Source organism: Corythoichthys intestinalis, chromosome 19 (genome assembly GCF_030265065.1).
Source record: "Corythoichthys intestinalis isolate RoL2023-P3 chromosome 19, ASM3026506v1, whole genome shotgun sequence".
Classification (NCBI taxonomy): Eukaryota; Metazoa; Chordata; class Actinopteri; order Syngnathiformes; family Syngnathidae; genus Corythoichthys; species Corythoichthys intestinalis.
In genome coordinates, this window is record NC_080413.1 from 39,243,006 (window position 1) to 39,262,746 (window position 19,741).

The 19,741-nt window shown below is 38.8% G+C and overlaps 1 protein-coding gene across 1 annotated transcript in view; it reads left to right on the top strand.

The window, feature by feature from the left end:
* kcnk10a (potassium channel, subfamily K, member 10a) overlaps nt 1-19,741 on the top strand; it is a 49,710-nt gene that overhangs the window by 21,765 nt on the left and 8,204 nt on the right. The window contains exons 3-6 of the mRNA XM_057823093.1: nt 9,412-9,529; nt 9,640-9,800; nt 13,610-13,802; nt 19,125-19,267. Of these exons, the coding sequence (XP_057679076.1) occupies nt 9,412-9,529; nt 9,640-9,800; nt 13,610-13,802; nt 19,125-19,267 (615 nt within the window). The remainder of the gene's footprint in view (nt 1-9,411; nt 9,530-9,639; nt 9,801-13,609; nt 13,803-19,124; nt 19,268-19,741) is intronic.

Consider the following 19,741-nt stretch of genomic DNA (forward strand, 5'->3'; position numbering starts at 1 on the left):
AAAAGCGCTTCAATCTGTATTAATGAGGCCCTATTCTCAAACAGTCAAACAACAATGCAAAGTGAACTGGCATTCCCAAGCAAAATACACATAAAACTTACTCAGACTTTGTTCAAACTCTATTCAAACATTTTGATTAGCTCAACAAATACACTGGTTGGCAATATTTAGTCACAATATACAAGCTATCAGAGGTCTCGTACGTTGTGAAGCCAACACTCAAATGAACGTAAGGTACAATGAACCCGGAAACTACGACGTGAGTCGAGGGGCAAAACGCACTCGTTGGCTAGAGCTCTAATTAATTAAAAACTCGCCATTGACACCTTGTGGTGTATTTCAATCACTAACATACGTAGAGACACTAGGGAAGAACGGCAGGAAGCCGTTAGGTGACGTCAACAATGGCGAGCTACTAGCTTATTTTTTGATTGAAAATTTTACAAATGTTATTATAACGAAAACATTAAGAGGGGTTTTAATATAAAATTACTATGACTTGTACTAACATTTATCTTTTTAGAACTACAAGTCTTTCTTTCCGTGGATCCCTTTAACAGAAAGAATGTTAATTATGTTAATGCCATCTTGTGGATTTATTGTTATAACAAACAATTACAGTACTTATGTACAGTATGTTGTATGTATACAGTGCCTTGCAAAAGTATTCGGCTCCCTTGAACCTTGCAACCTTTCACCACATTTCAGGCTTCAAACATAAAGATATAAAATTTTAATTTTTTGTCAAGAATCAACATCAAGTGGGACACAATCGTGAAGTGGAACAAAATTTATTGGATAATTTAAACTTTTTTAACAAATAAAAAACTGAAAAGTGGGGCGTGCAATATTATTCGGCCCCCTTGTGTTAATACTTTGTAGCGCCACCTTTTGCTCCAATTACAGCTGCAAGTCGCTTGGGGTATGTTTCTATCAGTTTTGCAAATCGAGAGACTGACATTCTTGCCCATTCTTCCTTGCAAAACAGCTCGAGCTCAGTGAGGTTGGATGGAGAGTGTTTGTGAACAGCAGTCGGCAGCTTTTTCCACAGATTCTCAATTGGATTCAGGTCTGGACTTTGACTTGGCCATTCTAACACCTGGATACGTTTATTTTTGAACCATTCCATTGTAGATTTGGCTTTATGTTTTGGATCATTGTCCTGTTGGAAGATAAATCTCCGTCCCAGTCTCAGGTCTTGTGCAGATACCAACAGGTTTTCTTCCAGAATGTTCCTGTATTTGGCTGCATCCATCTTCCCGTCAATTTTAACCATCTTCCCTGTCCCTGCTGAAGAAAAGCAGGCCCAAACCATGATGCTGCCACCACCATGTTTGACAGTGGGGATGGTGTGTTCAGGGTGATGAGCTGTGCTGCTTTTACGCCAAACATATCGTTTTGCGTTGTGGCCAAAAAGTTCATATTTGGTTTCATCTGACCAGAGCACCTTCTTCCACATGTTTGGTGTGTCTCCCAGGTGGCTTGTGGCAAACTTTAAACGAGACTTTTTATGGATATCTTTGAGAAATGGCTTTCTTCTTGCCACTCTTCCATAAAGGCCAGATTTGTGCAGTGTACGACTGATTGTTGTCCTATGGACAGACTCTCCCACCTCAGCTGTAGATCTCTACAGTTCATCCAGAGTGATCATGGGCCTCTTGGCTGCATCTCTGATCAGTTTTCTCCTTGTTTGAGAAGAAAGTTTGGAAGGACAGCAGGGTCTTGGTAGATTTGCAGTGGTCTGATGCTCCTTCCATTTCAATATGATGGCTTGCACAGTGCTCCTTGAGATGTTTAAAGCTTGGGAAATCTTTTTGTATCCAAATCCTGCTTTAAACTTCTCCACAACAGTATCTCGGACCTGCCTGGTGTGTTCCTTGGTTTTCATAATGCTCTCTGCACTTTAAACAGAACCCTGAGACTATCACAGAGCAGGTGCATTTATACGGAGACTTGATTACACACAGGTGGATTCTATTTATCATCATTGGTCATTTAGGACAACATTGGATCATTCAGAGATCCTCACTGAACTTCTGGAGTGAGTTTGCTGCACTGAAAGTAAAGGGGCCGAATAATATTGCACGCCCCACTTTTCAGTTTTTTATTTGTTAAAAAAGTTTAAATTATCCAATAAATGTTGTTCCACTTCACGATTGTGTCCCACTTGTTGTTGATTCTTGACAAAAAAAATTCAATTTCATATCTTTATGTTTGAAGCCTGAAATGTGGCGAAAGGTTGCAAGATTCAAGGGGGCCGAATACTTTTGCAAGGCACTGTATATCCGTCTTGTGTCTTATCTTTCCATTCCAACAATAATTTACAAAAAAATATGGCAAATATGGTTTGAATTGTGATTAATTATGATTAAGTTTTTAAGCTGTGATTAACTCGATTAAAAATTTTAATCGTTTGACAGCCCTAGTGCTAACTACACGTATGATAAGAAAATTTCACATATTATGAACTGACGACACAAACTATGGCCAATTTACATCTCATTCTCATCTCGGTAGACGAAAACTGGCATTCGTCTCGTAATGTTTTCGTCTCCCATGACATATTTTTAGCTCATCATCGTCATGTCATCGTCATGAAAGAATTATTTTTTTGACAAAAATAATTTCGTTATCATCATTGACAAAAACCACACGGGTTCAAAGTCCACTCAGCAATAATATTTTCGCAAAAGGCCACTCCAAATATAATGTAAAATGAAATTGACAGAACACAAAAATATAATACAATTAGTGGAAATAAAGTACACAGAGAAGAACAAGAAAAAATGATCATCATTTTGAACATGCTTTTTACTCAAGCTTCACTGAAGCCTCTTACAACATGCTCATGTTCTCTTCAGTTTTTATCATGGAAAGTGACAGAACCTCGACCAATGAGATAAGTGTGATTTTGTATCGTCATTGTTCCGCCAGCTCATTGGTCACAAAGTAGGAGAGGCGGGGAAATGTGTTTCCCTGCATATTCTTGTAAAGCACCATAACAGTATTCATTCGTTCCACAAATAAGACCCTATTTTCTAGTTTCATGATCATACAGGACGAAGCGCATCCCTTGCAAGCACAATTTGTCCCGCACTTCACGGGAAACCAGGGTGACTAGGTGCCCTAGGCGAAAGTGTAGCTAGGATTAACCCCCTCAAAATCACATTACATACAGTATATATATTTTTTTAAATATTGTATATTTTGTAAATCTTGTATTTTCACAACTTAAAGGGTGTATGTAGTCCTATTTAAAGTGTATTTTACCTGATATTCCCACCAAATCGAGGGCGTAGGTTTGCATAGGAACGGTAGGGACATAACATACCTAACTAACTTTTCAGGATGCTAAAGTTGTCCCTACCAACTTTTAAGCAACCATATTTGCATGATATAATGAGTTCAGTTACTTATAAAGGGAATTTAGATTGTCTTCCCATATGTTGTAAGGATATAATTGACCCTACCATTATTAAGTGGATTATTTTCATTATGTTTGCTTAAAAAAAAAAAAAAGAACTGACATTTACTCTGGAAGTTTTCAAAATGTTTCTTTGGTAGTTTTTGAAAACAAATGTTTGAATCCAACAGTGTATCACCTGACCCAATGCACGTAAAAGTTTATTATCAGTTGATACTGATTTATTTTGCTTTCCTCATTTAGCCTATCAATTAATTATGTTCACCCAATCTGTTTGGATTTATTAATGTCCGGTCCCCAGCAAAAAGTGTACATGCAGATTATGCTGTTATATCGTCCCTACCAATGTTGAGACCTAACCTACGCCCTTGCACCAAATGATGTTTGTTTTTAATAATAGCTAGAGTCTTTGTGGAAAACCAACACTCACACAAGTGCTGAAAGTGGAGGTGGAAGGGATAAACAATACACTTAACTTGCATGGGTATAGTAGTGGGTGAGTCAACAGGTTTCAAGCTATCTACGAAGCTAACACTATTTTCATGTTAAACTTTTTTTATGACAATGATAGACATACCTCTACCTAGGGTGACCACTTTCACGCCTGGGGTGTGACAAAATATCAAAATGGTCATATATCGTGATACTTTGCATCCTAAAAGGTTATTGATACACTCATGCCAAGTATCAAGATATCGTTTTAAAAAGGTGTCAATGTTTAAATGAATAAATAAAAGGAACTAATAAGTAGCTACCAAAATCTTCTAACTCTAATCTAACTCTATGGCTACTATTGATGAAGCTTGACGGCCAATCCATTAAGACTGGCATAGGCAAATGAACATTCGTTTATTTGAAAACAAAGCATTCACAGTCACTCTTTCCCATTTTCGGGGCATTTACAGGTCACTTTCTGTTCATTTTAAGGCATTTACTGGTCACTTCCTTGTTGAGTTTGACTCACTTCCTATTCATTCCCGGGCCACTTCCTGTTCTGTAACACAAAATGAACAGGTAATGACCTGAAATTGCCCAAAATTACCTAGTAGCCTGGCATTGGCTGCTACTTACAGCCATTGAAGTGGGCGGGGTCTGTTTGAAGAGGGAGGGGGTTCATTCACTGCCATCCACCCAGTTTAAATAGACTGGACGTCTACAAAATTTACAGCAGAAGGATGAAGATAGCTTGTTTTTCTGTTTATTAGTTATTTTGTAGAATATCCTGCAATGATTTCCTGACCAATGTATCGATAATCGTTGTATTGTGAGATCATCATCGTGAGCTTTGTATCGCAAATCCTATCATATCGTGAGGTACCAAAAGGTTCCCACCCCTATTGATTATTATTCCCGTCTCGTGACCCGCGGGATTTCCCAAAATAATTCATGTTCTAGTTTAGTGCATACCCTCCACCTACTGTAGAATAGTGTGCAGCACCCACCCATCAGAAGGCACACTGCTTACTCTTGGTCAATATCTTTTTCATCTGCCTAATCTTGGTTGTACTCGCGTTGCTGCCTCTAGTGCTCGATTACAGGAAAGTTGCACGGGGCTTATCGATTGTGCCAAAACTATGAAAACGAAACTATGAATTCACATTTACAATAAAAACTAAATTAAAGTTTAACAAAAGTGACAATATGAAAAGTAATGGCGTAAAAGTACAGATACGTGCTGTAAAATGTGGTGAAGTAAAGGTAAAAATTACCACTTCATATTTGTACTCAAGTAGAGTACAGATACACCAAAATGTGCTTAAGTACATTAACTAAATACTTTTACCCAATTACATTCCACCACTGCATACAGTCAATGGATCCTACACAGAAGCTAAAGTGAGTGAGTGAATTCCTACCCCACAGCAACTTCCTGCATTGATTTCATTTAATCTAATTGCTGTCCATTATGATACAGTGGAAATTTGGGAGTTAAATGCTCTGTCCATAACAACAAAAAACAAGCAGACACACAAAAAGGATTTACCGGTAGTTGGTTTGTAAAACTTTGAATACAGGCGCAATTTCTAACTACCAGTCGATGAAAACCCGGGGGGGGGGGGGGGGGGGGGGGCGTGGGTGGGGGGGTGAATAACACAAAAGCAAAATGGAAATGATCTGTACAGGTGGTGACAAATAGCACTTTTATTATGCAGAGAGAGAATTAATTCCACCACAGGAGAGGATGATGTGTTTCATTTGTTTTATTATAGTGGAAAAAGACATAATTTTCCAGCATGTTGTAATAAAAGGCAATAGAAAATATTGATTTCTCTGCTGTGTGCCAAAGATTAAAAAAAATACTCACTGAAGAACTTGGTTTACTGTTATAATGTTCACCCTCTACTACAACTCAGAACAGTGTCACAACCAGAAGTTTGCAGATGACACGTACAAGTACAGGAGTCTAATCCAGGGGCGTCACTTGACCTAATCTAATACAATATTAGGCCACATTGGAGGTGCTGATCGTCATCCCCGCCGCTTCACACTCGGCTGCAAACCCGTCCAGTAAGGCCTGCAGGTCACAGGCTGATGATGCAAACAAGACCACATCATCTGCAAAAAGCAGTGATGCAATCCTCAGCCCACCAAACTGTAAACCCTCTCCACCACAACTACGCCTTGATATCCTGTCCATAGAAATTATGAACGTAATTGGTGACAAAGCGCAACCCTGGTGATGGCCAACATCCACTTGGAACAAGTCTGACTTACTGCTGATGACACGGACACAACTCTCACTTTGGATGTACAGGGACTGGAGGGCCCTAAGGAGTGGCCCCTCCACCCAATACTCCTGCAGTGCCTCCCACCGTATATCGCGGGGAACCCGGTCATATGGCTTTTCAAGGTCCACAAAGCACATATAGACTGGATGGGCATATTCCCAAGCCCCCTCCAGGATTTAATTCAAACAGATTGATTCCATGCATTTTGGTCAGATAAACAATTTCAGTAGGGCAAATAAGTATTTAGTCAACCACTAATTGTGCAAGTCCTCCCACTTGAAAATATTAGAGAGGCCTGTAATTGTCAACATGGGTAAACCTCAACCATGAGAGACAGAATGTAGAGAAAAAAAAAACAGAACATCACATTGTTTGATTTTAAAGAATTTATTTGCAAATCATGTTGGAAAGTAAGTATTTGGTCAATACCAAAAGTTCATCTCAATACTTTGTTATGTACCCTTTGTTGGCAATAATGGAGGCCAAACGTTTTCTGTAACTCTTCACAAGCTTTTCACACACTGTTGCTGGTATTTTGGCCCATTCCTCCATGCAGATCTCCTCTAGAGCAGTGATGTTTTGGGGCTGTCGTTTGGCAACACAGACGTTCAACTCCCTCCACAGATTTTTTATGGGGTTGAGATCTGGAGACCACTCCAGGACCTTGAAATGCTTCTTGCGAAGCCACTCCTTTGTTGCACTGGCTGTGTGTTTGGGATCATTATCCTGCTGAAAGACCCAGCCATGTCTCATCTTCAATGCCCTTGCTGATGGAAGGAGATTTTCACTCAAAATCTCTCAATACATGGCCCTTTCATTCCCATTTTCCCATTCTTTCCTTTACACAGATCAGTCATCCTGGTCCCTTTGCAGAAAAACAGCCCAAAAGCAGGATGTTTCCACCCCCATGCTGCACAGTGGGTATGATGTTCTTCTGATGCAATTCAGTATTCTTTCTCCTCCAAACACGAGAACCTGCGTTTCTACCAAAAAGTTACACATTCACATTACACATTCTCCCAGTCCTCTTCTGGATCATCCAAATGCTCTCTAGCAAACCACAGACGGGCCTGGACGTGTACTGGCTTCAGCGGTGGGACACGTCTGGCAGTGCAGGATTTGAGTCCCTGGCGCCACATTGTGTTACTGATAGTAGCCTTTGTTAGTGTGTTCCCAGCTCTCGGTAGGTCATTCACTAGGTCCCCCCGTGTGGTTCTGGAATTTTTGCTCACTGTTCTTGTTATCATTTTGACGCCACGGGGTGAGATCTTGCATGGAGCCCCAGATCGGGGAGATTATCAGTGGTCTTATATGTCTTCCATTTTCTAATAATTGCTCCCAATAATTGCTCCCACAGTTGATTTCTTTACACCAAGCGAAGAGTGAAAAGTTACAGAAAATGTTTGGCCTCCGTTATTGCCAGCAAAGCAAAAAGTATTGAGATGAACTTTTGGTATTGATCAAATACTTAATTTCCACCATGATTTGCAAATAAATTCTTTAAAAATCAAACAATGTGATTTCTGTTTTTTTCCCCCCACATTCTGTCTCTCATGGTTGAGGTTTACCCATGTTGACGATTACAGGCCTCTCTAATCTTTTCAAGTTGGCGAACTTGCACACTTGGTGGTTGACTAAATACTTATTTGCCCCACTGTAGCTATAAACAGCATCAGTATTGATACAGTTCAAATACCACATATATGAACACAATATTGGACAAAGCTCTGGAGTAAGAGCCTCTCACTTAAATCGACAGTTAGCCAGTTAGCTAAAAGACAGCAGCTAATCTGCTACTTCAACTTGCGACCAGAATAGTTTACCGCAGTTAACTGGCTGATACGTGAAGCGTAAAGTTGAACCATTTAAATTCACTATTAATAGGAATAGGCGACCAAACGAATATAAACACACAGGTAAAAACGAACAAAAAGGATGGGCAGTTTATCCGTCACAAACCTGTAAAGCAGGTGGGAAGGCGTCATGTGTATCGTCACTGTATGACTGGCAGTTTGGCACACACACTGTAATATTGATGCTGCATTCACGTGTTGTTGGAGTAATAATAATAAAAATAAAAATAAAAGATTCTGTATTACATGGTGTCTATAAAAAGCGCCAAACAGTCACTAAACTTGTGATGTATAGTTGCATGGACATATATGGTCGTCAATGGCATGGCCGTATATTGGTGTCAAATTGTCAGTGGCATAAACGTACATGGCTGTCAATGGAATCCAAGTACATTGGCATCAAGAATCAGAATGGAGATACATGACCGTCATTGGCAAGGACATTGGCTGTCAATGGCATTGACTTACTTGGGCACCAGTTGAATGTCAATGGGCTGTAATAGTAAGCTTTTGGTTAAAAATCACAACCACCCATGTTTTTCCGCCATTGAAAATGAAGGGGAAATTTTGGCCATTAGAAATGAATGGAACGACGTAAATGACAATGGCATTCCATTAGAAACAAATGGTAAAGTTTTTGCCAAATTTTGGGGGAACTTTATGCCCCTTACCTTTCTGAAAATTTTGATGTATGATTTATGTGAACTGTGTAAAAATTGTAGGACTGCCCCAATAGCAGGCGACTGCGTGCCGGATCCAGCCTCAGCTCGCCGGATCCACAGGCAATGCGGCCCGGATCAGCACTATGTTGTCATTAATGCTTTTAATAAACAAATTTAATTTGCAATATAAACAGATTGCAGCGTGATACATTGAACAAAATGCAATCCAAATTTAATACTGGAAATGGTTTTGATAAAAATCTTGCCTAGAATGCGTAACATGTGTGCCACATCCGGGCCATACATTAATGTCGTGTCTGTTACTTTGGACCAGATTTGGCACAAAACCGGTTGATGATCCGCCGAGTGACTCCTTACTCAGGTTTGGGCCATTCTTCAAAAAGACACGGGGCGGATACGTTTTACAAAGTTGGGCCAAAGTTTGCAGTACATCTTGCTCATGTCTGCTCCAGTTATGTAGTTACATTTTTTTAAAAAAAATTCCCTGCGTCGCACGAGAATTCCGGTCATTTCAGTATCTGAACGGTGTCGATGGGTGCGCCGAACAAACGGCATTTAAAAAATAATTTTTTTTTTTTTTTTTTTTTTAAAGGAATACCATAGATGATTGCTTTTGCATTACATGCAAAGTACCATCAATAATAATAACACACACACAGCAGCATTGCTCATGCTGTCTGTATAATAAGATATGATTTATTATATTCAATATCTTTTCCTAGCACTCTGTTGATGCTGTTAATGCTGGAGTGAATCCTGTTGGTGATACAACTTATAACTCCAGTCACTGGGATCTCGGCAGTGCCTTCTTCTTTGCTGGAACTGTAATCACAACCATAGGTACACTGATATATTCCAAAATGATTTTTGTGTTTTATGTATACTAAAATATTCTACGTGCAGAGTGATCAACAAATGGCATCTTGACCTTATGTTTCCTGTTTTTATAGGGTATGGTAACATTGCTCCCAGCACTGAGGGAGGAAAGATTTTCTGCATTTTATATGCAATATTTGGCATCCCACTCTTTGGATTCCTCTTGGCAGGGGTTGGTGACCAGCTGGGGACCATATTTGTCAAAAGTATTGCCAAAGTGGAGAAGATGTTCCGGGTGAGTCCGATGTACAGTATTAATGGGACCTGTGTTGTTGTATCGAACTATGACCCTCGAACCGTGACTTGTGTGTACCGTTACACCCAGAGTAAGCAGAGGTGTCGAGTAGCCAAAAATTTTACTCAAGTTAGAGTACCGATACTTCAAAACAATATTACTGAAGTAAAAGTAATCATCCAAAAAATGTAAACAAGTACAAGTAAAAAAGTATTTGGTGAAAAGAATACAGCGGTACCTCGACATACGATCGCTTCGACACACAATCTCGACATCCGACGTTAAATTTGACTCGCCATTTGTTTCTACATCCGACGACATGCTCGAAATACAAAGACATGACAGCGCCGCAGACGGGTGCACGTCGGATTTTCTTGTGAGAGAAATCAACCCAGGCTCTGAGAAGGTTGGTGCAGGAGGTGAAGGGAAAAAGGTGACACTTACCCGAAGGCAAAAAAAAAACATTAAAGGGATCCTCGATCTTAAAGACAAGTAATTCTTAAAAGATAAATGTTAGCATGAGTTATAATAATTTGATATTAAAACCCCTCGCAATGTTTTCGTTTTAATAAAATTTGTAGAATTATTTTAACTGATAGGTCGCCATTCTTGTTGACGTCGCAGTGTGGTGACATCACCGGGCCCGTTGCCGAACTTTCAGCGTGTTACTCTCAGCTACCCCAACATGTCGTCAGTTCTGCCCTTCCAATTGGACCCAGAGCGGAAAAGTGAACGGCAGGACAGCACTGTCGGTCGTTCACAAGACGAGCAGCAAAGGCAAAATGCAGAGCAGGAAATACCTGATAAGACAAGAGCTGGGCAAAACTGGTGCTCTACTTGCCGCAAGAGCAACTCAATGACAACGGAGCGAGAGAGAGTGTATGCTGTTGAGAACTCCGGTTTTTGTTAGCAGATCTTCAAGGTGAGCTATTGCGTGATCAAACTTATTCCAATTTAATATAATTATGTAGACTGTTAACATCCAGAGCTGTCGTGTGCTTTAGATACAGTACAGGCCAAAAGTTTGAACACACCTTGTCATTCGTGCATTACTATATTCATGACTATTGACATTATATACTCTCACTGAAGGTAATAAAACTGAATGCACACGTGTGATAGTCAGGATCGGAATTGTGTCGTGGCTGACTGTCGTTTATTTAATTTGTCATCTGACGGGAACAAATCCTGGGATCCAGTGTCCTCCATGTCTTGTACATCCAACTCACATTTAGCTACGTAGGGGTGGTCCATATTAAGTGCTCGGCGCGCATCAGCTGCCCACTGTTCGCTTGCATCGGACGTGTCTGGATCAGTTTGAGTGGCAGGATCACCCATATTAGGTGAAAACTGAACAAACACACTTACTGCCTGATGAACTGACAGTAGAGGTGAATTATTAGCTTCCTCTGTGACTAGCGGTACGCCCGAAGGTTCGCCTACCGCTGTAGCGACATGAGCGGCTTGCCTGCTTAAGAGAGAGGCCGGCAGTTTCTTGTTTTTGGCGCTTTGTTGTGTGCATTGCACTCGCTATCTGAGCGTGTTGAGGCTTCTTGTGAGGGAAAATAGTCGGAACAGCATTTTATTTTAGTCCCCGCTTATGTCCAGCCGCTCCGGTGAGCTCTTTCATAAGTTGTCGTCGACTGAAAGCCTCGAATGCGGTAGGAGAAAAATGGCGAGAACAAAGCCTTCGATCTTTGGGAGGTTTTGCCAGTCTACAGGCATTTTCCCAAACCTTTCTCCTCTTCATGTCAATAGGAAATCTGTGGAGACTCACATCACTCCCTTTGTTTCCATTTGACTGGAAATTTCATCCAAAAGCAGCACATAATGGCATTTTACTTAGCGAGTTTAGGCAGCCATACACAATTGTTTTACACAATTGGAAACATCCCATTTACGTCATCACTCCGAGCCCGCAAAACATGGTGCCAACTATCGGTCAAAATATGGACTAAATATTATAAAATATTGCCATTGATTTAACATTTTATGTGTTTCTAACAACATATTTTGGGAAAAGAGAACGATTGTGGTTTATTAGAGCCTACATATCTTTAAGATCGAGGATCCCGTTAAAAGAAACTAAAATAGAACCATACTCTTTAACTCACTGTCACGTCAGCCACGCGGTGCGTTCAGGTACAGCAAAAAACGACCTCCACATCAGAACACAATTGGTTACATTATTAGAGGAATTATTATTATTATTATTCAAGTTTTTATTAATAATTTATGTGTTTTGCTATGTGTAATTGCCATTTGTTATAGTACCCACAGTATTTATGAAGGATTCAGTGTAGGTTTTCGGGCTGTGAAACGAATTAATGGAACTATAATTTTATTCTTATGGGAAAATCCTGCTCGACATACGTCCATTTCGACTTACAAACAAGGTCCTGGAACAAATTAACTGTGTATGTAGAGGTAACACTGTACTCGGGTAATGGGTAACATTGTGAGTAACTGCTTAAAATGTTTGATTTTTTTTTTTTCTTTAAACAGTGGTATTTTTTTCCAGTACAAAGTTATCTATGGACAAGTTTCCTGAGTGAAATATGGGCGGCGCCATCTTGGAAAATGCCTGCTACAAACGTCCGATTTAGAAAGAACAACATGAATTACGGTTGAAGTAACCAGTGTGTTGACAAAGTTAAAAATGCAAAATCAAGCCAGTGGAACCCAGGGAATCTCCAAAAATGGATTCAGCACGACGTAGATGAGATTGATGGTTTTTCTTATCACTTTGTTGGTCATTCGTGGACAAAATTATAACAACCTGTCAGCCTGTGTTAACGTGAGGTATAGATTGATACGCCGGCCACTTGAGTGACCAAAATAAGGATAAATTATAAACATTATTACACTTGCCGAATGCAAGTTGTTGTTAAAATAAAATACTACAAGGTATGAACATATAAACAAAAATAGTATGTCATTTTGAATTGCAAATATTGATCGCACACTTGGACAACATTATTCCATTTCTTGTTTTACTTGAAAGAATTGGTGCATGTACAAAACAGGTAAATAAATCACCATTTATAAAATTATTGGAAAAATAGCATACGAGAGTGTGATATCAGACGGCAGAGCTCCGGAGCCTCGCCAAACTTTCACCCGACATTACGGCCTCCAGGCGGGCTTTCTCCCGCTGTCCTCGGTAATTTCAGCTCCAATAGCGTATCTTAAAGTTGCTGAAGTTAAAAAGCTCCACCACCTCCATCCCCAGACTCTCGGCCACCCCCGGGTAGAACGACATAGTCTCGATATATGTCCATCAACTTACAGTAAGTGTTCCTGTGAGGCAAATCAACTTATCTTCCCTTGCGTCACAGTGTTTTCCACCTGTAACCAATGAGCAAAACACTTGTAACGCTTGCGTTTATGCGTTGACATAATTGTAAAAAAAAAAAAAAAAAAGATTTTGAATCTAATATGTAGAATAAAGAGCAAAAATGTAAATGTACCCCAAAGTAGCGGAGTAAGAGTAGTGTTTCTTTTTCACAAATCCACTCAAGTAAAAGTAAAAAGTATGGCTTTGTAAAACTACTCTTAAAAGTGCATTTTTCTAAAAAGTTACTCTAGTAAATGTAACAGAGTAAATGTAACGTATTACTACTCACCTCTGATAGTAAGTATCTAGGTACATCCATAGTGACAGTTTAATATGTCTCCTGGGCAAAGTGATGGGGCACCTCATAATCACTGCTTATTGATTTTATGATGGATGCTTTGTTGTGTACGAATCAATTACTATGTGTGTGCAATTGCGTATGTCTCTGTGTGTTTACCTTTCTCCTGGATAGAACAAACACAACCAGATCAGTCAGACTAAAATCAGAATAGCATCCACCCTCCTCTTCATCCTGGCTGGCTGCATCCTGTTTGTCACGATCCCGGCTGTGATCTTCAAACACATCGAAGGTTGGACAGCCCTGGAGTCGACGTATTTTGTTGTCATCACATTAACCACAGTTGGGATAGGAGACTATGTGGCAGGTGAAGCATTTTCTTCTATTGTAACTAAAAGACTCCTATAATAGTGCCAATGTTTATGTGCCTTAAATACTGTTTTTTTTATAATGTGTACCATACACAGTAAACATGTTCAAAAAATGATATACCTCTCTGTTAGAAAATAGTGACCACAGAAGTAACTTAATTCTGACAAAAAAAATAAATAAAACAATTTCTGAACGCAACCATCCATTGGTGTGAATGGTGAACATGAATTGTGAAGAAAGTCGACGCAAATAGAGTTGCCTTTTTCTTGTTTTTTTCCCTTAAATGAACAAAAGATGAAAAACAACAACAACAATAACAACAATGCAAATAATAAATAAAACATTGAATAAAGTACAAAAGAAAATGCAAACAAAAGGCAGAAAATTCTCTATTAAACACAGAAAATAGCTGCGTTTATATTGTTCTTATGTAAATAAACAATTTCACACCATACTCCTGGAGTGCGCAATAGAATCACACACAGTGGAAAAGTACTCGCCAGCGGTGAAAAGTAAACAACAAATTCATACAAATGTGTACTGAAAAAGGAGCATGCACATTTGTGCATTAGCTAGAGCACAGTAATAGAAAAGCAATGAGGAAATAATTGAGTTGTCCGATAATGACTTTTTAACCGATAACCGATATTCCAATGTTGTCCAACTCTGATACTGATATCAAACCGTTACCGATATATGCGGTCGTGGACTTAGCATATTATTGCTAATTGTATTGTGATGCCACACTGGATGCTTTACTAATGATAAATGTAACCTCAAGGTCCACCAAATAAACATTCTGTGAAAAATAAGAGAATTTCAACTTGTATTGGGGAAAAAAAGTGCCTATTTTGCACCACTATATTTTTTAAATCAAAATAGTGCAAACATGTTTTTTGTTTTTTTTGTAGTTGGGTTTTTTTTTTTTTTTTTTTTCTCATCAAATGCAAGTCCAATAAGGCACTTATGCTGTCCTCCATGTGTGTATGGGTACACAAATCGGCAGATAGCAAACAAATCAGGCTCTAAAGAGATGTCAGATCATGGACTAAAAGTTTGGGGTCACGCAGACAGTTTTATGATTTCCTTCAAAAGTCACACTTTTATTTTTTAAATTAGTTTCAAAATGAATAGAAAATATAGTATAGACATTGACAAGGTTGGAAATAAGGATTTTTATTTGAAATAATCATTTTCTCCTTCAACCTGCTTTTATTAAAGAATGCTCATTTTGCAGCAATTACAGCTTTGCAGACCAATGACATATTAGCTGTTAATTTGTTGAGGTAAGCTGGAGAAACTTCACTCCACACTTCCAGAAGCACCTCCAACAAATTAGATTGGCTTGATGGGCACTTCTTGCGTACCATACGGCCAAGCTGCTCCCACAACAGCTCAAGGGATTTGATATCTGTTGACTGTGTTGGCCACTCAATTACAAATAGAATACCAGCTGCCTGCTTCTGTCCTAAATCGTTCTTGCATAATTTGGAGGTGTGCTTTGGGTCATTGTCATGTTTTAGGATTAAACTGACTCCAATTGAGCGTTGTCCACAGGGTATGGCATGGCGTTGCAAAATGGAGTGATAGCCTTCCTTATTTAAAATCCTGTTGACCTTGTACAAATCTCCCACTTTACCAGCACCAAAGCAACCCCAGACCATCACATTACCTTCACCATGGTTGACAGATGACATCAGGCACTCTTCCTGCATATTTTCAGTTGTTCTGCAAATGTTCTTCTCTTTGATCCAAAGTCCAAACACCTCAAACTATGATTCGTCTGTCCAAAACATTTTTTCCAATCTTCCTCTGTCCAATGTCTGTGTTCTTTTGCCCGTATTTATCGTTTCCTTTTATTAGCCTGTCTCAGATATGGCATTTTTTTTTGCCATGGTGCCCTGAAAGCCAGCATCCCGGAGTCGTCTCTTCACTGTCAACATTGACAATTGCGTTTTACGGGTACTATTTAATGAAGCTGCTAGATGAGGACCAGCGAGGCATCTATTTCTCAAACTAGGGACTCTTATGTACTTATCTTCTTGCCCGGTCGTGCAGCGGGGCCTCCTGCTTCTCTTTCTACTTCGGTTAGATCTTGTTTGTGCTGCTCTCTGAAGGGAGTGGTACACAGCGTTATAGATATCTTCAAATTCTTGGCAATTTCTCTTATGGAATAGCCTTCATTTCTAAGAACAGATTGTCGAGTTTTACGTGAAAGTTGTCTTTTTCTGGCCATTTTGAGAGTTTAATCAAACCTACAAAGGTGATGCTCCAGATACCCAACTAGCTCAAAGGAAGATCAGTTTTATAGCTTCTCTAACCACTTAAACTGTTTTGAGCTGTGCCAACATAATTGCACAAGGTTTTCTAATCATCTATTATCCTTCTAAGGCAACTAGCAAGCACAATGTACCATTAGAACACTGGAGTGATGTTTGCTGTAAATGGGCCTCTTTACAAAACTACGTAGATATTGCATTAAAACTGGACGTTTCCAGCTAGAATAGCTAGTCATTTACAACATTAATAATGTATAGTGTTTTCTGATTGGTTTACTGTTATTTCCATGCTTTTCTTTCATAAAGGAGGACATTTCTAAGTGACCCCAAACTTTTGAACGGTGGTGTATGTGTTTCTAATAACATATTTTAGTAAAAGAGAACAATTGTGGCTTATAAGAGCCTACAAGTCTTTAAGTCTATGGTCAAACACAATACAGTACAATAAAATACAGAAACCGGAATATTTGTTAACATTTAATAAACACATTTAATCTGATTTTCATACAAAACAGAAAACAGGAAAAAAAAACTGAAAATATCTGTGCAAATACCTGTGCAAAATATAAAAGACAGTTCCAAAATATAAAATGGTATTGCAGAATATTTTCCCCATGATAGTATTGCTTCAAGTTATACACTTATCCACATATGTAGTAAGAGTAGTATGGAAAATTGAGCAACAACCGTTATGTGCTGACTTTGAGGGGGCAATGTGTAAGTGGGGTATTACTGTCAGACCAAAAATCGGGGGGGGAACTACAGATTTGCATTGATGGAATTACAAATCCATTGTTTAAAAATTTAATGAAAAGTGAGAAAAAGGTTTTTGAGTGCCTGTTAGTTTTAGTGTGCACTGTAAAAAAAAAAAAAAAAAAAGTTGGGTCAACTCAAAATTTCAAGGCAACAAACTTCGATAAAATTTTAAGTTGGAAAATTAAACTAAATATTTTAAGTTTTGCTTCTGAGTTTGCTCAACTCTGAGGTTTGATTTTTATCAACTCAACAGTGAGTTCTCCTAACTTACAATTTTACATTGTAATAACTTCTAATCCGCACTTCAGCTAACTTTTCCCTAAATTGGACTAATTTATAATTTTACATTGTAATAACTTTTAAATGTAACTTGAGCTCACTCTCGCCTAAATTCTAACTTAATATTTTACATTGTAATAACATTTAATCCTTACTTCTACTAACTGTCCTGTAAATTGTACTAATTTATAATATTGTAATGACTCCTCTGTAAATTCTTACACAGAATGCACTTCTGTGTAAGAAGTGTACTTAACCCAAGTAGTTGGGTTAAGTATATACTATATCCAACCAATAATATAAACAATAATGTTTTATCAAATGCATAAATCAAATGTTGAAATAAGTAGAGATGTAATACATACATTCAATACATTTGTTTTATTGAAACTCTACGAGCACCAAATCTCTTCCATCAGGGCCAAGTGCATGCATTGCAAACTAATGAATGAGAGCAAATTGTGCCATGTAGTAGTAGTAGTATCATCAAACATGCAACAGCAGTCCCTGTGGATGCAGGGCCAGGTTGGACCTCTGTGATGTAGTCGATAGTGTTTCAGTAGAACAGCATCAACGGCGTAGGTAAACTTGCACAACTTGCACTGCATTAATTTCAATCTGAAAAAAGAAAGATGACAATTTGCTGGGGATTAGTAAAGCAGTCAGCAAGAATTTTAAACATTTTACCAATTTAATGACAATCATGTCAACACTGTAAACTAAAGACGAGGGACTATAGTTGACAAGACTAATAATATAATATTTTCCCATTTTAAATTTTTAATACAGGACAGGACAGTCACATAAGTCAGCAGTTAGTATAAAATTGATCCAAATACATGCATTTCAACGTTTTCAAACAACGTGATTCAGTATAACCAGGACGAACAACGGAAATTCAAATTTTAACTTAAACACACACACACACCGTTGATGGTCTGACCGTCACACCCCCGTAAACATACCTGAGACAAAGCATTGCTGACGTGTCGTGAGCATTTTCTAACATGCCCGCCTATGTCTGATGCTGTGACGAAGGCACATTTATGAAAGATGAAATGAAATGTCGGCTAACGTTGCAACCGCAATTTTGAGTTAAACATGGATTGACACAATAGCAGTCAGTCAGAAGACAACATGCCGTCATATTTGAATAGGATTTGCCCAGACAAACTAAGGTTACTGCCTGGCTTAAGTACTACAGCCCTCCTATAGCATCAGGTAGCCGCTATAACTGCTAAGGACCGAAAAGCCTTGTGTTTAAATGTTGAAAATGCGTAGGTCGCTTTCTTCATTACGAAACAACTCAAGATTCCTGAATGATTTAACGTTAAAATAAATGAAACGTTGTTTAGAACTTACCTATGCAGACTTCAGTCCTAGACAGCAGCAGCAGCAACAGCAGCACACAGCCAACAAAAAAGTGAAAAATGCCAACTTGGAAAGTTGCATTTCACAATAAAGAAAAATGGGTTGGCAGAACTTTCGTCCTTTGTATTGAACCACAACGTATGGACTTAAGTATTAACAACTCACCACATTATTTTGGAGCATACAACTGTTTTGCTTCGTTGTGCTAACTTAGATTATTGTCTTAAATGTCAATAACATATATTTTCAAGTTTTACCAATGTAAATTACTGTTTTAGGCCAAAAAATACAACTTATTTTTTTTGCAGTGTGAACGATAGTGCCTAATGGAGAGAGAAAAGGTGGTGGCCAGAATGTGGGGTGTCCAAGAGAATTTTGAGTCAATGTGCTTACTTAAAAATGTACAATTAATTTATCAGGATTGACCGTAAATTACATAAAGTGTCAGGTAATTCTCATTTGCTCTTTCATCCAATGTTGGGAAAGAAATACTTTGAAGTTTAAGTTGTACCCTGTCTTTCATGCAAGGTCAGACTGGCATGAACTCTTTGTAAGGAGCCCAAATGGTATTGGAAATGAATGTATCATGAGACACCTTACTTATCAATGGCCATTTTTTCCCCCTGTCGTAGGTGGAAATCGGAGGATTGAGTACCGCAAGTGGTACAGACCGCTGGTGTGGTTCTGGATCTTGGGTGGTCTGGCCTATTTTGCTGCAGTACTAAACATGATTAGCGACTGGTTGAGGGTGCTATCCAAAAAGACCAAAGAAGAGGTATTCACTCACATCTTTTTCATCATTCAGTACTGTTTTGCGTCGTTTAGAATTATTATTTTGCAACAAATGAATGTAAGGGCTGTTTCACACTAGAGGCAGCCTAAGTGTGAAAAGTGTCCCGCAGCAAAGCACAGCACGATGGCAATAGGGAGGAGCCCGCGTAAGCTGATGTAGACAGTCCCAGGAAGTGAAAAGCTGGGACTTCAGCAAGCCTATATAATAAGGGTGTAACGGTTAATGTGGATTATTGAACCGTTTCGGTTTTGCATTTTCGGTTCGGTTCACTTACATACCGTTTCAGTCATTCTTATAAAATGTATTATTAGCGCGAGCTACAGCACATCACAAAAGTGAGTACACCCGTCGCATTTCTGCAGATATTTAAGTTTATCTTTTCATGGGACAACACTGACAAAATGACACTTTTACAAAATGAAAAGTAGCCTGTGTGCAGCTTATGTAATAGAGTAA